We start from the raw sequence: 25556 nt of genomic DNA, 5'->3' as shown, positions 1-25556 counted from the left end.
ACTCACCCACTCACTCACTCACTCACCCACTCACTCACTCACCTACTCACCCACTCACTCACTCACCCACTCACTCACTCACCCACTCACCCACTCACCCACTCACTCACTCACCCACTCACTCACTCACCCACTCACTCACTCACCCATTCACTCACTCACCCACTCACTCACTCACCCACTCACTCACTCACTTACCCACTCACTCGCTCACCCACTCACTCACTCACTTACCCACTCACTCACTCACCCACTCATTCACTCACTCACTCACCCACTCACCCACTCACTCACTCACTCACTCATGTGTTCTTCTCCTTACTCATCTCAGGGTGCTATGATTTGAATCATAGCCTTCCCCCAGATATTTGTTAGAATCCTAACCCCTATATCTGTGGATGTAAATGAATCTAATATTATGTTAATGAGGCCATACCAGTGTAGGGTGTGTTAGAAACAGAATCATTTCTAAATTATAAAAAGGACAGATTGGACCCAGAGACAAAACTTGGGATCCTCCATGTGAATACTGCCAAGGATTTGGTGAGTACAAGGTTGTAGAAGCTGAGACAAGTGGGTCTACCCCCAGACCCAAGAGAGAGAGAGACAGAGACAGTAAAGACAGAGAGCACTTTCTTATAAAGTTGGTGCCCTGAACCCAGACTTCTAGCCTCCCGAACTTCGAGAAAATAAATTTCTGTTATTTAACACTACCCACATGTGGTATTTGTGTTACAGCAGAACTAGGTATCCAAGCTGCGTTGTTACACTGTATTTGCATGAAACAGACTAAAAACAAACCTCTCTCTGGCTTCTTCTCATGTCTGTCTTTCCCTACCATAAGTCTCTTGCCCCACTTCCTGGTTCTGGATAAGTCTTATGATCACAACCCTGGGCCTGGGTCAGGGGAGGGAATTCTGGGACCTCCTTACCATCTGATGGAGACAAGCAGCTGAGGTTTCTCCTCCTCCAGGGCTCTCAGCTCCTCATTCACCTCATCACTCAGATGGGTCTGGTCCATCCTGCAAGGAAAAAAGGAAGTCTGGTTTTCCCGGGATCCCTGACATAATCCTGAGGTCCTCCTGGCCCAGGATCCTGGAGTCACTTCCAGGAAGCTGCCACAGGATGGATTCTTTGGGAATTAGCCTGTGGGACAGAGATTAGAGTGAGGAGGTTGATAAGGGAGTGCTCTTGAGTCTACACCAGACAAAGGGAAGAGAGGGATAGGATTGGGCCCCGGGAGCAGTTGGGTTGCCATATAGTCTCAGTGGAGGCCCTGGCCAACTCTACGGAGAGTTTTCAACCTAGAAAGAGCTGCTGGGATGAGGGGCTGGGCCTTTATGCCACCACATCGATCTGTCATTGCTTGTAGGCCCTCTGAGTTCATGCAGGTAAGGAACCCAGGCTGATGATGTGCTTATCCATCCCTTTTATTTCCCCTGTTCAATTTCATTGAAACCCAATCCCTAACCATCCCATCACCTTGCCCGACCCTCTGTCCAGAAGGGATCCACAAGGCCTCACCACAGAAGCTTGAGTTGGCAGCTGGGATGCCGTAGCCCATCACAAAGCAGCCTCATACCCAGGCTGCCCAGGTTGTTCTGCCGCAGGTCGAGCTCTGTCAGGCTGGGGGTGGTACTAAGCACAGAGACCAGGTCTTGGCAGCAGCTGGGTGTGAGACCACAGTTGACCAGCCTGCAGGAGAGACACACATGTGACCTCAGTCAGTCACTGTCCTGAGGGCTCCTTTCTCTGGATCTGGGGTCTGCACTTCTAATAGGTGCAACCCTTTGGATTCTGGGGTGACTTTAAAGGCAGATAAAGCATCGGGCTCGAATGTAACAGTCGTGATGTGAGCTTGGCGCAGGCCTAGGCAGTGTTTTGTTCTATTGTGCATAGGATCGCTATGAGTCCAGTGGACCTAACAACAAAAGACTTGCCTGATTTTCAATAACTTAGGAGATTCCCTTCTCCCTTCTGTAGCGAAGTTTTGCTGGAAACCTCCCTTTCTCACTCTATGTGCTTTACATGAATCCTGCTCACTCTCCTTATCAACCTTGTATGACTCACTTCCTCTCGGTTCCACTTGTAGCCTTGAGTCTAATTGTTGACCACATATGTAAGTCTGGGGGTCAATAAGGCCCTCCAGACCCCCAGAATTACATAGTCTATTGGGTGGCAGATATAGAAACACATAGCGGAAAATCCGTTTCCAACTCTCTTCTGATCAAAATCCTCCCATGTTTTCCTAGTTCACTCAGAATAAAAGACCTGGCTTATAGGGCTCAAGGTGCCCTGGCTCCTTGTCATCTCTGCTCTCATTTCGTATCTCTCTAAGCTCCATCTTCACTGTCCTCAGTGCATTTGCACCTGCTTTTTCTTCTGCCTGCAAAGCTCTTCGCACCAATATCTCATGGCTTGTCCTACAGCGCCTCCAGGATTCTCTCTTGTTAGTGATATAGCCTCCTTTCCCCTTACATTTCTGATAATCCTCAAAGAATGATTCTTTCTGTGTCAACCTTTTCTTGACTTTTTACAGCAGTGGTCTCATACAACATGTGTCCTTTTGTGACTAATTCCCCTCAGCATAATATCCTCGAGGTTATTCTGGTCTCAGAGTCGTGACCGCTGCTCATCTGTCGTTTTCTCATATTGTGGTGGCTGACATGTTGCTGTGATGCTGGAAACTAGGCCATGAGTATTTTAAATCCCAGCAGGGTCATCCATGGTGGACAGGTTTCAGTGGAACTTCCAGAAAGACAGACTAGGAAGAAGGTGAGGTGGACTACTTCTGAAGGTTTAGTCACCGAAAACCTTACGAATAGCAGTGGAATATTGTCAGCTATTGTGCCAGAAACTGAACACATTATGAATAGCACCAGAATATTGCCAGATATGATGCTGGAAAATTTACTGGTGAAAGGGATGTAAAATTGGAAACAAAGAAGCATTGATAGCAGGAAAATATGATGTTGGGGATCAAATGATAGAAATTTGCAATACCAATGACTTATTCTTGCAAATATCTTTTCAACAACATAACCACTTGGACCTCACCAGATGGGATACATAGGAATCAAATTGAAGACATCTGTGGGGAGAGATGATGGAGAAGCTCAATATCCCCAGTCAGAACAAGGCCAGGGACTGAGTGCGGAATAGACCTCCTATTGCTCCTAAATTCAAGTTGAAGCTGATGAAAATTAAAACAAGTCCATGAGAGCCAATGTACAACCTTGTGTACATCCCACCTGAATTTAGGGACCATTTCAAGAAGAGATTTGGTGCATTGAACACTGATAACTGAACACCAGGTGAGTTGTGGGATGATATCAAGGACATCATACATGAAGAGAGCAAAATGTTATTTAAAAGGCAAGCAAGCAAGAAAAAACCAATATGGATGTCAAGAGATTCTGAAACTTGCTCAAGAATGTAAGGTATTATTAAGAACTGATGGTACTGAAGGAAAAAGTCTAAATTGCACTAAAGACATTAGAAAAAACCAGACTCAAGGAATTGATGAAATACCAATTGAGATGTTTCAACAAAAAATGAGTACAATGCTGGAAATGCCAACTCATCTATGCCAAGAAATTTGGAAGACAGTTATCTGACCAACCGACAGAAAAAAAAAAAAAATCCATTTTATGCCCATTCTAAAGAAAGGTGATCCAACAGAATGTGGACATTATTGAACAATATCATTAGTATCACATGAAAATAAAATTTTGCTGCATATAATTAATAAATGGTTGTAGCAGTATATTCACATGAACCTGCTAGACATTCAAGAGGATGTGAAATAAGGGCTATCATTGCAGATATCAGATGACTCTTGTCAGAAAGCAGAGACTATCCAAAAGGTGCTTACCTGTGTTTTATTGACTATGCAAAAGTATTAGTCTATGTGGATCATAAAAAATTATGGATGGCATTGCAAAGAATAGTAATTCCAGAACACTTAATTATGCTCATGTGGATGCAACCTGTACATAGACCATGAGGCAGTTATTCAGATAGAACAAGGGGATACTTCATGGTTTAAAATCAGAAAAGGTGTGCATCAGGGTTGTATCTGTTAACCATACTTATTCAATCTGCATGCTGAACAATAATTTGAGAAGCTGGACTATATCAAGAAGAATATGGCATCAGGATTAGAGGAAGACTCATTAACAACCTGTGATATGCAGATGACACAACCTTGCTTGCGTAGTAAAGTGAAGGGGACTTGAAATTCTTACTGATGAATATCAGAATATTATATTATACCTCAACATAAAGAAAACCCAAGTCCTTACAATGGAATCAATAAACAACATTATGATAAGTGAAGAAAAGATTGAAGTTGTCAAGGATTTCCTTTTACTTAGATTCACGGTCAATGCCCATGGAAGTCAAGAAATCAAACAACCTATTGTAATGGGCAGATCTGCTGCAAAGATCTCTTTAAATTGTTAGAAAGCACGTTGAAGACAAAGAAACTTTTGACACAACCCATGATGTTTTCAGTTGCTTCATTTGCATGTGGAAGCTGGACACTGAATAAGGAACACGGAAGAAGTATTAATGCATTAATACATTTGAATTATGGTGTTGGCCAAAGACTAGTGAATATACTTTGGACTGTCAGAATGTCTCCTAGATGAGATAGATGGCAAGACTTCTTTCCATGTAATTTCAACATGTTATCAGTATGATAATAGTCCCTGAAGAAGGACATTATACTCAGCAAAGTAGAGGACAGTGACAAAGAGGAAAACTCTCAATGAGATGGAATGACACAGTGGCAGCAATGATCATGAGGATGGCACAGGACTTGGCAGTGTCCTGTTGTATGTGGGGTCACTATGAGTCAGAACTGACTGAACACTATTTAACAACAACAAATTTATTGAAACCTGTTTTATGAGGCAGACATATCTTTTCACAGAGCTCTGTTTCATAACTGCTGGAAATTAATACTTGAATACCTCAAAGGAACTTCATATCAATATACTCAAGATCATTCTTAGAATAACTTCTGTCTGCCTAAACCTTACTCTTTCAGGATTCCCCATCTCAGCAAAGGTGCCATTATCCCATAAGTGGTTCTAACCAGAAATCCAACATCAGATTTGACACCTTCCTCTCCTTTGCCTATAAATGGAATCCACCACTAAGTCTGGTTGATTTTATGTTCTAAAAATCTCTTGAATTCATCTACTTCCATCCATCTTCACTGCCAAGTATCCAAGCTCTAATCATTGCTTACAGGAGTGACTACAATTTTCCTTATCCAAACTATCACCATCTGTTATGAATTGAATTGTGTTCTCCACTCCCCACAAGATTTGTTTTCATAAATCCTAACCCCCTATACCTGGTATGGTGCTGTAGGACAAGCATTGGACTGCTAACTGCAAGGCTGGTGGTTCAATTCCAGAAGGTTTGAACCAGTTGCTCCTTAAAAACCTTGTACAGGGTTACTTTGGGTTGGAACCAACTCAATGACACCTAACATACTTGTGGTGTGGTGCTGTAGGATAAACACTGGACTTCTAACCAAAAAATCAGCAGTTCAAACCCACCAGAAACTCCTCAGAAACTCTATCCAGGTTCAATACTAGTTGGACCTGAATTGATGGTACTTAATAACAACAACAAGAAGACAGGCAGTTAATACCACTATCAAAATATATGCCATAACTACTAAAGCCAGTAATTATAAAATTGAAGAATTCTATCAACTTATTCAGCCTGACATTGATCAAACATGCAATCAATATGTACTGATAATTACTAGTGATTGGGATGCAAAGTTTGGAAACAAAGAGGAAGGATCTGTCGTTGTAAAATATGGCCTTGGTGATAGAAACAATGCTGGAGATCACATGACACAATTTTGCAAGACCAATGACTTGTATACTGAAAATACCTTTTAAGCAACATAAAAGATGACTATACACATGGACCTCACTAGATGACATACACACAAAAAAATCTACATTTGTTGGAAGAGATGGTGGAAAAGCTCCATATCACCAACCAAAACAAGGCCAGGGGCAGACTGTGGAACAGACCATCAATTACTCAGATGCAAGTTCTGGATGAAGCTGAAGAAAATGCAAACAAGACCATGAGAGTCAAAATTATTCCACCTGAATTTAGAAATTATCTCAAGAACAAATTTGATGCATTAGACACTAATGACCGAAGACCAGAAGAATTGTGGGATGGCGTAAAGAACATGATACAGGAAGTAAGCAAAACATCATTAAGAAGACAAGAAAGAAGGAAAAGACCAAAATGGATGTTAGAAAAGACTCTGAAACATTTCCTCCAGTATAGAGATGCTAAAGCAAATGGAAGAAATTAAGAAGTAAAAGAGCTGAACATAAAATTTCAAAGAGCTGTTCTAGAAGACAAAATTAAGTATTATAATGATAACCATAGAAGAACTAATGCATTGGAGTTATGGTGTTGGAGGAGAATATTAAAAGTACCATGGGCTGCCAGAACAATAAACAAATCTGTGTTGGATGAAATACAGCCAGAATGCTCCTTAGAAGCCAGGATGGCTAGACTTCAACTCTAATACTTCAGACATATTATCAGGAGGGACCAGTCCCTGGAGAAGGATACCATGCTTGGTAAAATGGAGGGTCTGCAAAAAAGAGGATCCCCAATGACATGGATTGGTACAGCAGCAGCAGCAATGGGCTCAAGCTTAACTATGACTGTGAGGCTAGCACAGGACCAGGCATGTTTTGTTCTGTTGTGAGTAATGTTGCTATGAGTCAGAACCAACTCGACAACACCTAACAACACGACAACAACTAACTTCTATTTTTCTCTCCTCCAACCCACTTCCAAATTTTTTTTGTTTTCACTTCCAAAATTGAAGCCAATTTCTACTTTGAAAATATGGCTCTGATGGCACGAACTTTCTGCCTAAAATCCTACTGTATTAGGAGAAAAACACACCAAAAAACCAAACCCCCATAAGGCCCATGAAGCCCTGCATGGATGGCCAGGCTCCTGGCGACGTTTTAGCCTCACCTTGTCCATTTACTCTCTACCCTCCTGCACACTGGTCTGCTTTCTATTAATTGGATACCCACCCTCCCTCCTGCCACAGGGCATTTGTGTTGGTTGTTTTTTCTGCCTGTAACTTTCTTCCTTTCTGCTTCAGATTTTCCAGTCTTAAAATCGCCTTCAAATTTCATTCCCTCAAGAATGGTTTCCTACTGGAGTCCTTAATTAATCACACACTCATTAGTGTGGCTCCTTGATCAATGTCAGCCTTTTGCAAGCTGTGTAAGAGGAGACTCCTGTCTGTGTTTGTTTACCATAGTGACCCTGGCACCTGACATATGCATGGCAGAGAGCGGCTCAGTGCTGATTCCAAAGATGAACTTTCTGCCCTTACCTCTGCTCCCACCTTGGTTTGCTGCTTAGCCCCACTTCCCAGCAGAGCCCAGGGCCCACTCACCAGAGGGTCTCCAGACGGCAGCGAGGGTGTCTTAGGGTCTTACAGAGGCTCTGCATTACTGAGCTGCTCAGGAAGTTTCCGCTGAGGTCCAGCTGCCGCAGACTCCTGGTGACCTCAAGAATGCAGCAGAGATCCTGCCAGCAGACACCTGTGACTGGGACCCACCTGAAGCCAAGGGAGGGGAAGAGGGACAGGAGAGACGTGACCTGTAGGTGAGATTCTGCAGTGTACACCTCTGCACAACACAGTGGGCTCTGCCATCCCATGATGGCCCTCTTCCCCAACTGCTCTCCCTCCACCCACCACTCTGGGCTGCTCCCCCTCCTCCTGTTCCTTACCCATGTGCCACATCACTGCTCCACAGCCCCTTACCACACCGTACAAAAATATTCATTTGGGATCTGTTTCTGCCTCAGTCTGGGAATATAATAAGGTCTATGGTGCAATGAAGTGGTACATAGGTAAGGGGCAGGAGGTAAATTTTGTTTTCCCATCCTCCACCCACCACATTCTATTTATATCATTGTTGCTGTTGAGAAGATACACACAAGAATTCAATTGTACCTGTACAATTTACAGTAGCATTGATTATATTGTTGTACAACCATTCTCACCTCCCGCTTGTGAGGGCGTTCCCTTCTCAATAGCATAAACTTACTTCTCCCTATGGTTCCTAGCTAATCATTGAAGTTGTTGTTGTCACTGGGATTTCACATGGTGGTGGTGGTGGTGTGCCATCATGTCAGTTCTGACTCATAGAGTTTCTGAGGCTGTACATCTTTATGGGAGCAGAAAACCTCATCTTTCTCCCATGAAGCAGTTGGTTGATGTCCTATAGTTAGTTCTTAAAAGTTTAAGGCATACTTTAAACAATTTTTTAAAATAGGTGAGCTATTGTTTTGTTTTAAGAAGAATTTCAGGGGTATTTTTGGTTTAAGGGTTAAAGATTATCTTAGGACAATAGTTTCAGGAATTCCTTCAGCCTCTATGGTTTCAGGATGTCTGGAGTCTATGAGAATATGAAATTCTGTTCTGTGTTTCACCCTTTTAATCAGGATTCTTCTATAGAACGTTTGATCAAAATATTGAGTTGTGGTATCCAGGAACCATCCAGTTCTTTTGGTCTCATGGCAAACTAGGTGCGCAGACCACTGTAGTACCTAGTTCATACCTCTATCATTCTAGGCATCACACTCGATTGTAATTATTTGGGTGACTGTCTATCTTATCCTCTAGATTTTGAGCTCTTTGAGAGCAGAGATTATTAATGTGTCTTTTAAATCTATTATCTTCAGGGTCTGCCTTAAAATCAGTGCTTAACGAATGCCTTTGGAATGAATCATCTAAAGGGGAGGAAGTTGCTCTAGGCTGTTATCAAGTTCGTCCCCAACTCATGGTGACTATAAGCACAGTAAATGAAATGCTGCTCAGTCCTGTTCTATTCCCATGATTGGTTGGTGATTGGATCTTGAGATCCATATGGTTTCCATTGGCTGATTTTCACTAGTAGATCACTCAATCTTTTTTCCTAGCTTGCCTTGATCTGGAATCTCTGTAGAAACCTGTTCAATATCATAACAACACATAAGTGTTTGCTGACAGATGGGTAGTGGCTGTGCTTGAGATGCATTGTCTGGGAATTGAACCCAGGTATCCTACATGGAAGGTGAGAATTCTACCACCGAGCCACCACTACTTCCTCTGCAAAAGGTGAGCTAGACACATAAAATACCAGATGAGCAGTATTGCAACAGAGATGTAGGAACTTGAATAGAGCTGAAGGATGGTTACAGAAAGCTCCTTACGGTCAGATTGTGTCTCCAGGCCAAATGCCTGAGTCAGTGGTAGCATCACTGACACAAACAAGGAAGCCAGTTTTACAAGAAAAGCAAGGATCCTCTTCCAGAAATGGCATCACATTCATCATCAGAAAGAACATATCAAGATATGTAATGAGGTACAATGCTGTCTGTGATAGGATAATATCCATGCACCTACAGTGAGGAGCAGTTAATACCACTATTATTCAAATTTATGCACCAACCACTAAAGCCAGTGATGAAGAAATTGAACAACTCTACCAAGTTCTTCAGTCTGAAATGATGAAACATGCAATCAAGATGTATTGATAATCACTGGTGATTGTAATGCAAAAGTTGGAAACAAAGAGGAAGGATCAGTAGTTGGAAACTATGGCCTTGGTGATAGAAATGATGCTGGAGATCACATGATGGAATTCTACAAGATGAGTGATTTGTTCATTTCCAAACCTTTTTTAAACAGCCTACAAAATGACTATACACATGGACTACAGATGGAATACACAGAAATCAAATTGACTACATCTGTGGAAAGAAACAGTAGAAAAGTTCCATATCATCAGCCAAAACAAAGCCAAGGGTAGACTGTGGAACAGACCATAAATTGCTCATATGCAAATTCAGAATGAAGCTGAAGGAAATGAAAACAAGTCCACAAGAGCCAAAATGACCTTGAAATATCTCATCTGAATTTAGAGATCATCTGATGAACAGATTTGATACATTAGATACTAAAGATGGAAGACCAGAAGAGTTGTGGGATGACACTAAGAATATCTTACACGAAGAAAGCAAAAGGTCATTAAGAAGACAAGAAAGAAGGAAAAGAACAAAACAGATGTCAGAAGAGACTCTGAAACTTTTTCTCCAGCATAGAGATGCTAAAGCAAATTGAAGAAATGAGGAGGTACAAGAGCTAAACAGAAAATTTCAAAAGGCAGCTTGAGAAGACAAAGTCAAATACTATTACAAAATGTGCAAGGCCTTGGAGTTAGAAAACAAAAAGGGAAGAAGTCACTAAGAATTTCTCAAGCTGAGGGAACTAAAGAAAAAATTCAAACCTTGACTTGAATTGTTGAAGGATTCTCTGGGCAAATTATTGAATGATGCAGAAAGATCAAACGAAAATGGAAGGAATACATGGAGTCACTGTGCCAAAAGGAAATGGTCGATTTTCCACCATTTTAAGAGGTAACATATGATCAAGAGCCAATGATCCTGAAGGACAAAGTCCAAGGTGCATTGAAGGCATTAGCAAAGAACAAGTCTCCAAGAATTGCTGGAATACAAATTGAAATCTTTAAACAAAGTGAGGTGGCACTGGAGGCACTCATCTCTGCCAAAAAATTTGGAAGACAACTACCTGGCCGACTGATTGGAAGAGATCCATATTTGTGCTCATTCCAAAGAGTGGTGACCCAACAGAATGCAGAAATCATTGAACAATGACACTGACATCCCATGCGAGTAAAGTTTTACGAAAGGTAATATTGATTGTGTGGATCATAACAAGCTATGGACAACACTGCGAAGTATGAGTATTCCGGAACGCTTAATTTTGCTCATGAGGAATCTGTACCTGGACCAAGAGGCAGTTGTTCGAACAGAACATGGGAACACTGAATGTTTTAAAATTAAGAAAGGTGTGCTACAGGGTTGTATTCTTTCACTATGCTTATTCAACCTGTATGCTGAGCAAATAATCTGAGAAGCTGGGTTATATGAAGCAAAACGTGGCATCAGGATTGGAGGAAGATTCATTTACAACCTGTGATATGCAAATGATACAACTTTGCTTGCTGAAAGTGAAGAGGACTTGAAATACTTACTGATGAAGATCAAAGACCTTCAGTATGGGTTGCATCTCAATGTAAAGAAAACAAAAATCCTCACCACTGGACCAATAAACAACATTCTTATCAATGGAGAAAAGATCGAAATTGTCAAAGACTTTGTTTTTCTCAGATCAATCATCAACACTCATGGAAGCAGCAGCCAAGAAATCAAATGATGCATTGCATTAGGCAAATCAGCTACACAAGGCCTTTTTAAAGTGCTGAAGAGCAAAAATGTCAGTTTGAGGACTAAGGTGTGCCTGACCCAAGCCATAGTATTTTCAATAATCTCATATGCATGTAAAAGTTGGATAGTGAATAAGGAAGACCATAGAATAATTGATGCATTTGAGTTATGGTGCTGGAGAAGAATGTTGACAGTACCATGGACTGCCAAAAGAACTAACAGATCTGTAGAAGTATAGCCAGAGTACTCCTTGGAAGCCAGGATGGCCAGACTTCGTCTCTCATTCTTTGGACATATTGTCAGGAGGGACCAGTTAGTCCCTGGAGAAGTATATCATATCTGGTAAGGTGGAGAGTCAGAGAAAAAGAGGAAGACCCCTAGCAAGATGGATTGGCACAGTGGCAGCATCAATGGGCTCAAATGTAGCAATGATTGTGAGGTTGGCCCAGAACTGGACAGTGTTTCATTGTGTTGTGCATAGGGCTGCTATGAGTTGGTACCGATTTGAGAGTCCTGGTGTGGCGCTGTGGGCTAATGCGCCAGACTGCAAAGTCGTTTGAACTGCAAGGTTGGTGGTTCAAGCTTTCCAGCTGCTCCTTGGAAACCCTTTATAGGGTCGCTATTGGTCAGAACAGACTTGATGGCACTTAACAACATAGCAACAACATGAGTTGGAACCAACTCGACGACACTTAACAACAACAAGAGCAGCAACAATTACAGCTTTATAGATAAGACTGAAGTTTCCTCGTCTGTAAATTGCCTATTTATGGGCAGTTATCTGTGAGAGTTTTAAAATGTGCCCATGAATTCTTTGATAACCCTCCGTTCACGAACTAGAGCTTGATCCCTTTCTTTTGAGTGCGAGATGTACTTACTAAGACAGTTCTCTTCTATTCCTTCTTTGCAAAGAGCTTTTTATCATCCAAAGGTTCTCTACTTGATTGGATGGTTTTCCTACATCAATCAGGATAATCCTATGATTTTTCTTATTTAGGCTATCAGTGTGATAAAATTGATAAACAAAGAAAGACAGAAAGAAAGAGAGAGAGAGGAGAGGCAGGGCTACCTTCCTGACGTCTCTGGGAAGTGTGGAGGAGAACCAGGCTCAGTGTGAAGGCGGAAGTACATCTGGGCCATCACAGAGGTAGGGCAGGCAGCAGGAGGAGGAGGAGGCAGGGCAACAGCAGAGTACCATCCACACAGTAGAAACACAGAGGAATTAGGGCAGAGAATGGAGGTTTGATTTGGCAGTTAGATGTCATGGATGACCTTGAGCCTTGAGTCCCTGCTGTAAAAATATGCCTATGGTGCTTAGGAGAACCCACAGAGAGGATCTGGAGAGAGGGAAGCAGTGGGGGTACTCACAGAACCACACTGGGGGGCCTCAAGGCCTGTTCATGCTGACGGCTCTTATGCACTTGAAGGCTCTTCACATTGCAGCAGAATTGAAGGCAGAAAGTGACCACCAGGAGCTCCGTGTCTGTGTGAACACACATCCTCACACCTTGGAAATGGGCCATGGCTCGTGTCAAAAATGCCTCATCTTGAATCTCGTACAAACAGTGGAGCAACTCCAGAGAGTACGGTGGAGGGGAGGACTCTGTGCTCTGGACGTCTGCTTCCACCCACTGCAGTACTTCCCACTTGGCCTCCGGAGACAGTTGACAGTTGAAGATGTTCTCTATCTCTCTGGCCTGACGCTCACTTAAAAGGCCAAAGAGGAAACGTGTGGTGGGTGCCCCAAACAGGTCATGCCTTTCAAACACTTCTAGTAACATTTTCACACCTCGGATGCTATCAGGATGATCACTTCCCTCCTCCCTCTTCCCCAGCGCACATAGAATTGCTGCCAAGAACTCCTGAAAACCCAGGTGACTGAAGCTGTAGCTTGGAAAGGTGGGGTGTCTTTGAAGAATACCTGTGTTTAAGAAAATGGAGATGGCAGTCTCATCGAGCCCATGTTTCCTGAGGTCTCTCAAACTAAACAAGGTCTTTCCTTGCCAGGTTCCCTCAGCAGCCAGCGAGCACAAGTCTCTCAGCTGGGTTTCCAGGGGCTGAGCTGGGAGAACCAGGGACAGGTAGTGCAGACAGAGGGCTGTAGTGGTTTGGGCAGTCAGAGTGAGTTCTTCCCCCTGCTCTATCTGCAGCTTCAGGCAGGTACACACAAGCCAGGACACCCAAGGCATGAGACACATGGTGAACAGAGTGTGGTTTGATTCAGCCAAGTTGAAGGCTCTGGATGCTTGGCTTTTATCTGGGAAATATTTATAGAAATAGTCCTTCCTGCCAGCCTCAGAGAACCCCAGCACCTTCACCCAACGTGGCTGCTCCAAAGAAGGAATGAATTTCCCTAGAGCTGTGGTCCGAGCTGTGATCAGCAAGGACACCTTGGGTAGTATGGTTTTCCCCAGCAAACTGCCTAGTAGGGCTTGCACAGGCTGCTGCTGGTTCCAGTGCAGACACAGCTTAGGTGTCTGCTCCTCAAAGACCCATTTTGGCTCATCCAAACCATCCAGGATGAAGAGCATCTGCTCTGACTGAGAAAGGATCTGTCCCATGGGAGCCAGAGGGGCAGCACTGTTTTTGGTGATGAGCTCAGCTAGACTCATAACCTTAGACTCGGCCAGCTCTCTGCAGTTGAGGTAAAAGACATGCTGGAAGCGATCCTTGTACAGCTGGCCTTGCTCCCAGGTTCTCTTCACGTGCCTGGCTAAGGTTGACTTTCCAATCCCAGCAGCCCCCTGTAGTATGACCATGTGAGGCTCTTCCCAGGTGCCCAGGCCAGGGCCAAATAAGTCTTGGATTTCAATCAAATGTCCTTGTTCCTCCACCAACCCATGATGCCAGTTTTCCCTCACTGGGGGCTCATGGTCTTTGGGGTGAGGTTTGTGTAGAAGCAGCAGCTGTGTGAAATTTGGGTGCAAATCCTCATTTTTCCAGGACTGAAATTTCTGGCCTTGGGTAGGATAGGTCCTCTCTTCCCTCTGCTTCTGGTAGCTTTCTCTGTTTTCTAAGTAAGAGAGGGAAAGATGGAACATAAAGGTACAAAACAGATACACTCATCTGTTCATTCATTCACTCAACAACTATTTGAGACACCCACTCCGTGGCACACACTGCTGGCTGTAGACATGGGCATATTCTTTCCACTGTAGTGAAAGGAACATGACCTTTAGGGAAGCTGACCTCCAATCAAGTCTTCTTGACTGTACAAGTTGTACTCCCTAAACGGATTTCTTTCATTTTGCAAATATTTATCAAGTGCTTACAATGGGTCAGTCACTGTTCTAGGGGTTGGGGATAAAGTAGACAGAACAAATACAAGTTCTTTGCCTGTAGTAAGCCCATGACGAGCAAATTAGCCCTACTGAACCTCAATTTTCTCATTTGAAATTTGGAGATTGTGATATCTCCTTGTAAGAGGTCATGGAGGATTGGATGGGCTTCTGCAGCAGGAAATGGACCATGGAGCTACCTCGCTGCAAACATCCATTGTTCTTCAAGAAAGAGGTAATGGACAGATGGTATTGTAGATGCTGTTAACTCCTGAAATGTCCCCTTAGTACTCATCATCCCAGCACAAATCGATGGTATTCTGCAAGCACCTGTGAGTCTCTGTGTGAGGGCTGCTTTGGTCCATGAGTGGAGCAAGCCAGAAATGCTGGGGAATTAATGCCTCAGAAAGAGTCTTTGAACAATAATGAAGGGGAGTCCTTTGCCCTTCAGGACAGACAACTCTGAGGTGTGTTTTACACAGAGATTCCCAGCAGGATTGAACCTCAGTTGCTTACAGAGGTAATCTGTTCCAGAATCCACCATTGTTTGACTCTCTTCCCTTCTTGCCTTATGTCTCCACTCCCTGGTGTTTCCAGGAAATCACCTCCTAAATAAACTATCTGCAGTCACATTCTATCTCAGGGTAGATTCTGGGGGAATCCAACCTTAGGCAGAGCTTCTAATCATGTTAAGAGAGACGGGAAAGTTCCCTGTGAATTGTGAAGAGTTGACCACATATAAGGTGTTGTGAGACTTCAGGTTCATATCTAAGTCAGATTCCAAATAATTGGAACAACTCAGTTATAGATTGAATGAGGTTTTCCCCAAAAGATATATTGAAGTTTTAAACGCTACTGCCTGTGAATGTGATCTTGTTTGGAAGAATCCCAGTTTGCCCGGTTACATGAGGTCATATCAGAGGAGGGGAGGTCTTATCCATTCTGAGTCTGTCCTGAAAAAAGAGAACAAGGAACACTAGGAGAAAATGGACATGTGAAGAGCCATGGCCACCAGGAGCTTGAAGAGACAAGGAAGGGTCTTTCTCTAGAGTGGACAGAGAAACCATGGCTTTACTGAAGCCCTGAAATGGGTTTCCTAGTCTCCAGAACTATGAGGTAATACATTTCTCTTCTCATAAACCATCTAGCCTGTGGTATTTTGCTATGACAGCTCTAGGAAACCAATAAAAACCCCTTCTCTTTTTCCCTTCAAAGTATTTTGAGTACCTCTGACTTGTATTCTTAGGTGAGTTTTAGAGATGCTGCAAAGGATTTATTTGGGATCCTGAAGCTCAATTCATCCTGGGAAACCTGCCGGACTTCCAGGGTTCAAGGTTTCCTATTTTATCTTTGTTGATGTCCTGAGGAAAGTCTGGGGAGTGGGCCCTCTGGAGTCACTTTATGTTTCCAACATTGAATGAAACTGAGATACCAGAAAGCCATCTTTACTTCTGAAACCATAATCTATAGATATTATTTATTTTCTTCTGTGGGAATATTTCTGGCAAGATGAAAATCTTCTGAGACCATCAGGATGGCCACATTAGATAAACACCTTGCTCTGCACTGTTCAGGGCTGTATGTCTGTCCCAGAAACCAGAACAGGATTTAGCTTTTCTGGATGTCAGTTCTCCAGAACATTCTGGTTTTCATGGCTCTGTTACCACATAGCTACATTCTCTTGAATCAAGTTATATCTTAACCCATTCCTGCCAAATGCCTCTAACAAGTTACACTTTAAGGATATGTTCTTGACCAGTTGACCTTAGGTCAGATCCTGCCCCTTACCCGTTTTTATCCAAACTGTGAATTAAGAATGGCTTCTACATTTTTGAATGGTTGGAAGAATCAAAAGAAAAATAATATCTTAGGACATACTCAAATTATATAAAATTAATATTTCGGTGTCCGTAAATGAAGTTTTATTGGAACTCAGTCATGCTCATTTATTTGTGTATTGTCTGTGACTGCTTTTGTACAGCAATAGCAGAGTTGACTAGTTACAACAGAGACAGTATGGACCACAAACCCTAAAGATTTTACTGTTTACCCTGTGCAGAAAAAGTTTGCTGACCTCCTTTTCCTAGTTTATCTGAAGAATGTATGCCATGTGTTTTTTTTGTGTGTGTGTGTTTGCTATAACACAATTGTTGGGGATATTGTTTTGTTTCAGTTCTTCCTTTAAAATTTAAAACCAGAGGAAAATGTGTTTTGGTTGAGTTGGTCTGTTCTCTTCTAATGACTAACATCAAATCCCAAAAGCCAAACTCGCTCCTAACAAGTTGATTCTGACTCTCGGCAAACCCATGTAGGATTTCTGAGGCCGCAAATCTTTAGAGGAACAGAAAGCTTCCTTTTTCTCCTGCAGAGCAGATGGCAGATTTGAACATCTGACCTGCTGGTTAGTAGCCCAACGCTTAACCAACTACACCACCAGGGCTCCTAATGAATAATTGTTGTTGTTGTTGCTAGGTACCATTGAGTTGTTACTGACTCAGAGCAACCCCTATATACAACAGAATGAAACACTGCCTGGTCCTGTATCAACCTCACAATTGTTTTATGCCTGAGCCAATTGCTGCTGCCACTATGCCAATCCATTTCATTGGGGGTCTTCTTATCTTTCTCTGACTCTCCACTTTACCAAACATGATATCCTTCTCCAGGGACTGGACCCTCCTGATAACATGTCAGAAGTATGAGAGATGAAGTCTGGTCATCCTGGCTTCCAAGGAGCCACTCTGGCTGTACTTCTACCAACAAAGATCTGTTGGTTCTTTTGGCAGTGAATGGGAATACTTTCAATATTCTCCTCCAACACCATAACTCAAAAGCATCAATTCTTCTATGGTCCTCCTTATTTACTGTCCAACTTTCACGTGCATAAGAGGTTATCGAAAATATCATGGTTTGGATCAGGTGCACCTTAGTTCTCAAACTGATATCTTTGCTCTTCAACACTGTAAAGAGGTCTTGTGCAGCTGATTTGCCTAATGCAATATGTCATTTGATTTTTTGGTTCCTTGAGAGTTGATGGTTGCTATGAGTAGAATGAAGTCTTTGACAACTTCAGTCTTTTCTCTGTGATAAGAATGTTGTTTATTGGTCCAGTGGTGAGGATTTTTGTTTTCTTTACATTGAGATGCAACCCATACTGAAGTCTGAGGTCTTTGATCTTCATCAGTAAGTATTTTACGTCCTCTTCGCTTTCAGCAAGCAAGGTTGTATCATCTGCATACCACAGGTTGTAAATGAGTCTTCCTTCAATCCTGATGCCATGTTTTTCTTCATATAACCCAGCTTTTTGGATTATTTATTCAGCATACAGATTGGATGTATGGTGAAAGAATACAGGCCTGGCTCACACCTTTCCTGATTTTGAACTTTCAATATTCCCTTGTTCTGTTAGAACTACAGCCTCTTGGCCTATGTACAGGTTATTCATGAGCACAATTAAGTGTTCTAGAATACTAATTTTCCACAATGTTGTCCATAACTTTTCATGATTCACACAATCAAAAGCTTTTGCATAATCAATAAAGCACAGGTAAAAACCTTTCTTGTATTCTCTACTTTCAGCCAAGATCCATTTAATGTCAGCAAAGACATTCCTCATTTCATGTTTTCTTCTGAATCTGGCTTGAACTTCTAGAAATTCTCTGTCAATATGCTGTTGCAGCCATCTTTAACAAAATTTTGCTTGCATGTGATATTAATGATATTATCCAATGATTTCCACATCCCATTGGGTCATCTCTCTGGAATGTACATGAATATTGATCTCCTCCAGTCAGTTGGCCAGGTAGTTGTCTTCCAAATTTCTTGGCATAGATGAGTGAGTGCCTCCCATGCTGCATCAGTTTGTTGAAAGATTCCAGTGTGTATTCCATCAATCCCTGGTGCCTTGTTCTTTGCCAATACCTTCAGTGCACCTTGGGCTTCTTCCTTCAGTATCATTGGCTCATGATCATATGCTACCTCTTGAAATGGTTGAACATTGACCATTTCTTTTTGGCATAGTGACTCGTGTATTCCTTTCATCTTTTTTTGATGCTTTCTGCATCATTCAATGTTTTGCCTATAGAATCCTTCAATATTTCAAGTCAAAGTTTGAATTTTTTTCTTCAGTTCCCTAAGCTTGAGAAATGCTGAGTGTATTCTTCCTTTTGGGTTTTCTAATTCCAGATCTTTGCACATTTCGTTATAGTATTTGACCGTTGTCTTCTTGAACTGACCTTTGAAATTGTCTGTTCAGCTCGTTTACCTCCTCATTTCTTCCATTTACTTTAACATCTCTACTCTGGAGAAAAAGTTTCAGAGTTTCTTCTGACATTCATTTTGCTCTTTTTCTTCTTTCTTGTCTTTTTAATGACCTTTTGCTTTCTTCCTGTATGATGTTTTTGATGTCATCCCACAACACTTCTAGGCTTCAGCATTAAGTGTCTAATGCATCAAATCTGTTCTTCAGATGACCTCTAAATTCAGGTGGTATATGTTCAAGGTCATATTTTAGCTATCGTGGACTTGTTTTAATTTTCTTCAGCTTTAGCCTAAATTTGCATATGAGCAATTGATGGTCTGTTCTGCATTCTGCCCCTGGCCTCGTTTTGGCTGGTGATATGGAGCTTTTCCACAGATGTATTCAATTTGATTTCTGTGTTTTCCATCTGGTGAGGTCCATGTGTGTAGTCATCTTTTATGTTGTTTAAAAAAGGTGTTTTCAATGAAGAAGTCACTGATCTTGCAGAATTCTATCATGTAATCTCCAGCATCATTTCTATCACCAAGGCCATATTTTCCAATGACTAATCTTTCCTTTTTGTTTCCAACCTTTGCATTCCATTCACCAGTAATTATCAATACATTTTGATTGTATGTTTGATCAATTTCAGACTTAAGAAGTTGGTGGAATTCTTCAATTTCATCATCACTGGCTTTAGTGGTTGGTGTGTAAATTTGAATAATGTAGTATTAACTGCTCTTCCTTATAGGTGTATGAATATTATCCTATCACAGATAGTGTTTTACTTCAAGACAGGTCTTGATATTTTCTTTTTGATGATAAATGTGATGCCATTTCTCTATCTAGTTTGTTATTCCTGGCATAGTAAACCATGTGATTGTCGGATTTAAAATGACCAATACCAGTCCATTTCAGCTCACCAATGCCTAGGATCTTGGTGTTTATATGTTCCATTTAATTTTTGTCAATTTCCAATTTTCCTAGATTCATACTTTGCATGAACCACATTGAACAATATATCTGGAGTCTAACACAGAGGTCTCCTGGATACAGTACCTTAATCCAAAGGTGAGGCTCTTAATCTAATGGTGGGGCTCAGGAAAGATGTTTCAGATGCCCGCCAAGCTCTGCTAGTCCTTCCCTCCAGTGGTGACCACACTCCAGGAGAGTCCCTTTGTGCTCAGGTGACCAACCCCACCCCCAGGTGATTCTTTATCCACTACATTACCTCACCCTTCTCTCTCCAGGACTCCAACAGGATCTCACCTGGGCAACAGTTTCCAGATGTGTCATTCAGAGGCTGCCCAGTCCCAGCAGCCTCCTGTTCTCCTGGCTGTGTGCTGGGCTGAGGTAAGAGCACCCTGGTCCCCAGCACTGTGGATGTGGGGGCATTAGGTGACTTACAGTGTGGAGAGTTGTGGTCTGGGGAGCATGTGAAGGCAGTTGAGGGAGCATTTCCTGGAGGGAATGAGAACACAGAAATGACTGAAGTATCCTTTGTGCTTTAGTAATCACAATACTTCTGTTAGATGGGTGTTAGTAATCTGATTTTTCAAATCATGTACCTATAGAGAAACACTTTTATTCCCTTAGTACATGGTCTGAAACTTCCTTTCGGTAAGGAATGCAGTACATCAGGTAGAAAGGTTTTGATAAACCACTTGGAGACTTCAGCTCCCCATTTCAAGTAGCAACAATTGGTTCCGAAGAGACATCAGAAGGAGAATAGGTTCAATTTACTGAAGACACTATTCTTCTAGCCCACATAACTCATGGGGCCTATAAATTGAGGGCAGAGCAGAATTTCTCTGTGTCCTAGAGATGGGAAGAGCCAATGAGGCTAGGCATGGGAAGGGGGCAGAGAAAGAAAAATGCTAGTGGGGGTATTGTTGTTAAGTGCCGTCAAGTCATTTCCAACCCATAGCGACCCTGTATAGGGTTTCTGAGGAGCGACTGGTGAGCTTGAACTGCCGACCTCACAGTTCAAACGGCTTTGCAGTCTGGCACATTAACCCACAGTGCCACACCAGGACTCCGCTGGGGGAGTATTAGAGGGTAAAAAGAAGTGTGAACAGTGTAATCTTCGTTAGTATCTACACCATGCATTCAGACTTTTGCACAAATTAAAGTTTTGTGTGGAACTCAAAGAAGTACAAATTCTGTACTGAGGGTTGGGAGGTGGTATGAGGAGAGAACAATGGGAATAGTATGAAGGCTTAGATGAGGAAACAGACACAGAGGGATGAAACTACTTGTTCTAAGTCACATAACAAGCTGGTAAATGCAAGATGAAATTTGGGGGGCAATTGTAGCCACCCTTGCTATGCTTGGGAGAAGGAAGGGAGAGAGGGGCCCAGAGGAAGAAGAAGAGAAAAGAAAGGTCAGGGGGAGCCGAAGGTGGGGGATATTCACAAAGCAGCATCAAGGTGGAGGGGAACCCACCACACCAAGGATCAGTTGTACTGGATTCTCGCCCTGGCTCTGTCTTAAGTGCTGCATGAATTTGGACAGATGACCTGTCCTCTTGAGTCCTTCTGCAGTGAGAAAAGATGGCCACTTGATGCTGCCAGGGGAAGAGGAAGAGGCAAGGGTGTAGCCAGGGTTTGCAATCTGAGTGGCTCAGATGCCGAAATAAGAGAAGTCAGGAGAGGGAACAGGCTTGGGCTGAGTAAATTAGGGCCTCTTTTGAGGACGTATGTGCAGAACCGGGTCATCCTTGGAACTTTCTGGGCTACTCTGACCCCAAGATCTCTAGAGCCCAGATACTGAGCTGAGCTCTTTTGGGAATGGATTATGTCTCATGTGGCTTTCAATTTGGATAAAACTCACTGGCTGGCCCCTATGAGCCTGTTTCCTCAAATGTCAAATGGGAAGGAACACAAACTCAGCATTAGAAGGATCATTTATAGGTCCGCTGCTCCTACACCCCATCCTGGTCCCTCCTTCCCGCCTGTGCAGTTCATCCAGCCCACGTCCTCATGTAGGTAAAGACTCACCTTGGTGGGGACCCACCTGCTGACTCACAGCCCCATCTCTCCAACTGTGTTCACATGTGTCAGTCAGGGGCTTCGAAATCTCTCCCCTCTCTTCCTCAAGGGGCACCAAGGGATCACAGTCCACAGTACTCAGCACCTTGGTGGGGGTGGGCTTGCTGGGGGACTCCAGACTGGGGGCACTTGGGAAGTCAAGAAACGCAGATAAATCTGGAGAAAAAGAGGAAAAGAGGAAGGGGAGTTGTCAGAGCGGCAGGGGACTGAGATTGGGGTTCTTCTTGATAGGTAGAGCTCCTGCTTCTCTCAAGATAGGTCATGAGAAAACATTGAACCCGCTACAACCTTCTCACAACCCCCTTGGCAGGCTCAAATGCCTTCACAGATACTACTGGGCCAAAAGGTCTGTGTGGGGATCCAGGAAATGCAGTCTCTGTCATGGTTCTGGTCTCTGGGTGGTGCAAAAGGTTTTTTATGTTCAATTACTAAGCCAGAGCTGACAGATGGAACTCACTCAGAGGAACCAGGGAAGCAAAGCCTGGTGGTCTGCTTTTGTAAAGATCAGCAACATGTCTATGGCAATTGGTTTGAAATTGCTGAATGGTTTCTCACAGCTGGTGATGGGTCAAATAGAAACTGCTCATTGGCACCTCTCCTCCCCCAGGCATCGCTCAGGGTACTTGTCATACTTGCTGGAGGGACCTTAGATATGCTTCTGGCAAAGATTACAGAAAACTCTATGGAGCTCTGCTGTGAGTTGAAGTTGACAGCAATAGGTTTGGTTTGCCAGATTCTGACTCCTCCTGTCTGAATAGATCACTACTTCTCTCTGAGCCTCAGCTCTCTCACTGGGAGCTAAGAGCTTCTGTCTCCCCAGGTTGCTAAGAGTAATAATAAAAATAACAATCGCTATAGCAGCACCAATGACAAGAGTCCCTACCTTTTGAGCACTTCCTATGTATTAGACTCTGTGCTAAATGTTTTAACATGGGCTGTCATTTTAACCCCACACAGTCCAATGTTTTTCTTGTGAATGGAGTAAAGGTTTTCAGAGTAGATGATCAGTTTTACATTCAGCAAATGATACTTTGTTTCATCTCAATGATTACAATCCCCTCCATAGAATAAGTTACCTCACTTCATCCCTCTGGTTATTTCCATTTCACCCTCCTTCCCAACCCTTCATAATTTGTCCTTGGGTAAATGTTGCCCTTTTGAATGGTTGCCCATTGAATGGTTACTCATTCCATGGTGTGCCTACTTATCTACTGTCAATTGTCCCTGCCTGCCACCCGGCTCTTCTATCCTCTCCTGCAGCCCGCCACCCTCATCCCCTCCACTGGTATACCTATATGGAATCCTGGTGTAGCACTGTAAGATAATCACTGGACTAATAACTGCAAGGTTGGCAGTTCAAACCCACCAACCACTCCTTGAAAACTTTATATAGGGCCACTGTGAGTCAGAACTGACTCGATGGTACTTAAAAACAACAACATAAAACTATCTACTGCTTGGTTGAAAATTGAGCCATGAAAGTGAGTTCAGTTCAGACATTACCTCTTACTTTCCTATTTTACAGCTGGAGAAGCAGAGGCAGGTAGTGGTGAAGTGACTTGCTCAGTGGGGTGAGCAGAAAAGTGGTCCAACCAAGACTGAAACTCACTCTTCCTTGACTCCCAGTCTTTGCTTCCAGGGAAGTGCCTCACTCAAGGGCTGGGTATGAATCTCAGACTACCCCTGCCAGCACCCTTCACAATGCCACATTCTTCCCTCTCTGGCTTCCAAGCATTCCCTTCCAGGCGCTGTGAGGATAGGAAAGGGTGTGGAGTTCTGGGGTCCAGCAAGACTCCCAGGTCCAGCCTAGTCTGCGGTTCGTGCTCTTGTCTAGGGGAGTCCCTTGTCACGGCCCAGATAAAGACCTGGTGTGGAGGGCTCAGTGGGAGGCAATTTGAGGGGAAGAGGCAGGGTGCAGGGACCTAGAGTGGGCAGAGGGTTCTTTGTCCACTCACCTGATGTCAAGGCTATCTCTGCTTGGGCCCGGGAGCACAATCTGCTCAAACCCATCTTCTCCCAGGTGTGGAGTGCCAGGTCCCAGGCCTGCTGCTTCCCATACTGAGCCACCAGCTGCAAGGCCACCACCTCTGTGCTCCTCATCTTCTTTGGCCAAGCAGGGGACGCACCTGGAGAGCCTCCCCCAAGTGCCTCTTGGCGGAGCAGCAACTGGAACTCCTTCAGTTCTTCCTCACTGAGTTCTTTCAAGTACTGGTCTAGCAGCCAATGGGCTGTGCTGGCCATCTCTGCCCCAGAAAGGCTTTGGGGATATTGGGAGGTGGGTGGGGCAGCAGGTGTCAAACAGGCAGAGAATGTTATTCACTGTTTGCCTGCATGCCTTCCATCTCTCAACACAAGTCTTCCACTGGGATCATTCTTCTTTCCCTGGTAAACTTCTAGTTAGCACCCAGAGATCAGTTTTGTAAATCTCAGGGCAACTGTTCTTAGATGGTGTTGGGTGGTAGAAGAGGAAGAAGAGTGGTAGGAAAAGCCACAGGAAGGAGGAGCTGAGAGGAGATTGGGAGGTGCCCTAAGAGATCGGGCTGTGATACGTCAGTCCATGGCCAGGCAGTGTGGGAGGAGGGGAGACGGGAGGATGAAGGTTGGTTCTGTGTCCTCAGATTCTTCCTGTCTCCTGGGACCTGGTCTCTTAGGACCAAGGACCAACCCTTCAGCCCTAATGCTGGTAGGGTGGGTTGGAGGACATGCCCAACTGGAGGTAGGCTTCCAGAGCCCAGCGAGGAGATCACGACTGTCCACTCCTCAGACTCCTCTGAGGGGACACCAACTAGGGAGACCTCATTCAGCCATAATAGGAACAAATAACCACCAAAGGTGAGTTACCAGACTCCACGTGTGAGTTTCAGGCTTCAGACTCCAGACAGGCTGACAGTGCATCAGGTGCAGCTTCTCATGCACATACACACACGGACACACGAGTCATCTAGGCCAGGCAGCCCATTGCCCAGAGCCTGCCTGCAGAGCCAGGGACAGACTCTCCAGGCAGGTGGGTCTGTGGGTCTGTGTGTCTGTCTGGGCGGCTCTTATTGGGAAACATGAGAGTCAGCATAGGGAGTAGACTTCCTAGCCTCTTGTGGTTTCCCTGAGCCCCATTGCATGGACTGTCTTACTAGGAGGGGCCCTGAGATTTGTGGTCAGGCTGGGGGCTGTCTACTGCAGCGAGTAAACATTCCTATCTAAAAGCAGAACAACCGCTGCTTTTTCACCACAAAGCCAGGCCCTGGGGGGAGCCTGGCACAGGCTTTCTTCCTCTTTTATAAAAGAGGCAGAGGTTGGGGACTCCAGGTTGGAGAATGAGATGTCCCAATTTAGTTACTGTTGTGTAATAGACCCAGGAGCGTCTAGAAGTTTCCCTGACCTAGGCTGGAGGTACTTTTAAGGAGCTTCAGCCTTCTCTTTGCTTGCGTGTGGATTCCTTGTGCAGATCTTTAATTTCTCTGAGACTCAGTTTGCTTATATATTAAATAGGGGCATTGTAGCTTTGCCAACAAGCTCAAATTAAACAAAAGCTTTTATTGACCTTTTAAAGTATTATATTAATTTTAGTATTTATTTATTTTAACTTAAAAAAAAAACTCTTTTTATTGTGAATTGAGTGAAGGTTTACAGAGCAGATCTTCACATGTGTCAGTCAGGGGCTTCGAAATCTCT

The 25556-nt window shown here is 43.5% G+C and overlaps 1 protein-coding gene across 1 annotated transcript in view; it reads right to left on the bottom strand.

Annotated features, from left to right (window-relative positions):
* The window catches only part of NLRP1 (NLR family, pyrin domain containing 1), a 46350-nt gene extending 22222 nt beyond the window's left edge, over nt 1–24128 (bottom strand). The window contains exons 1-7 of the mRNA XM_006863480.1: nt 23843–24128; nt 21837–22043; nt 20107–20298; nt 12688–14332; nt 7478–7648; nt 1525–1695; nt 933–1022 (exon numbers count right to left, since the gene is read on the bottom strand). Of these exons, the coding sequence (XP_006863542.1) occupies nt 933–1022; nt 1525–1695; nt 7478–7648; nt 12688–14332; nt 20107–20298; nt 21837–22043; nt 23843–24128 (2762 nt within the window). The remainder of the gene's footprint in view (nt 1–932; nt 1023–1524; nt 1696–7477; nt 7649–12687; nt 14333–20106; nt 20299–21836; nt 22044–23842) is intronic.
* Between the last annotated feature and the right edge of the window lie 1428 nt (nt 24129–25556).

The sequence above is a fragment of the Chrysochloris asiatica genome, unplaced genomic scaffold, assembly GCF_000296735.1.
Source record: "Chrysochloris asiatica unplaced genomic scaffold, ChrAsi1.0 scaffold00054, whole genome shotgun sequence".
NCBI lineage: Eukaryota > Metazoa > Chordata > Mammalia > Afrosoricida > Chrysochloridae > Chrysochloris > Chrysochloris asiatica.
Note: the sequence above shows the minus strand (reverse complement) of the source record. Positions and strands in the feature narration are given on the sequence as shown.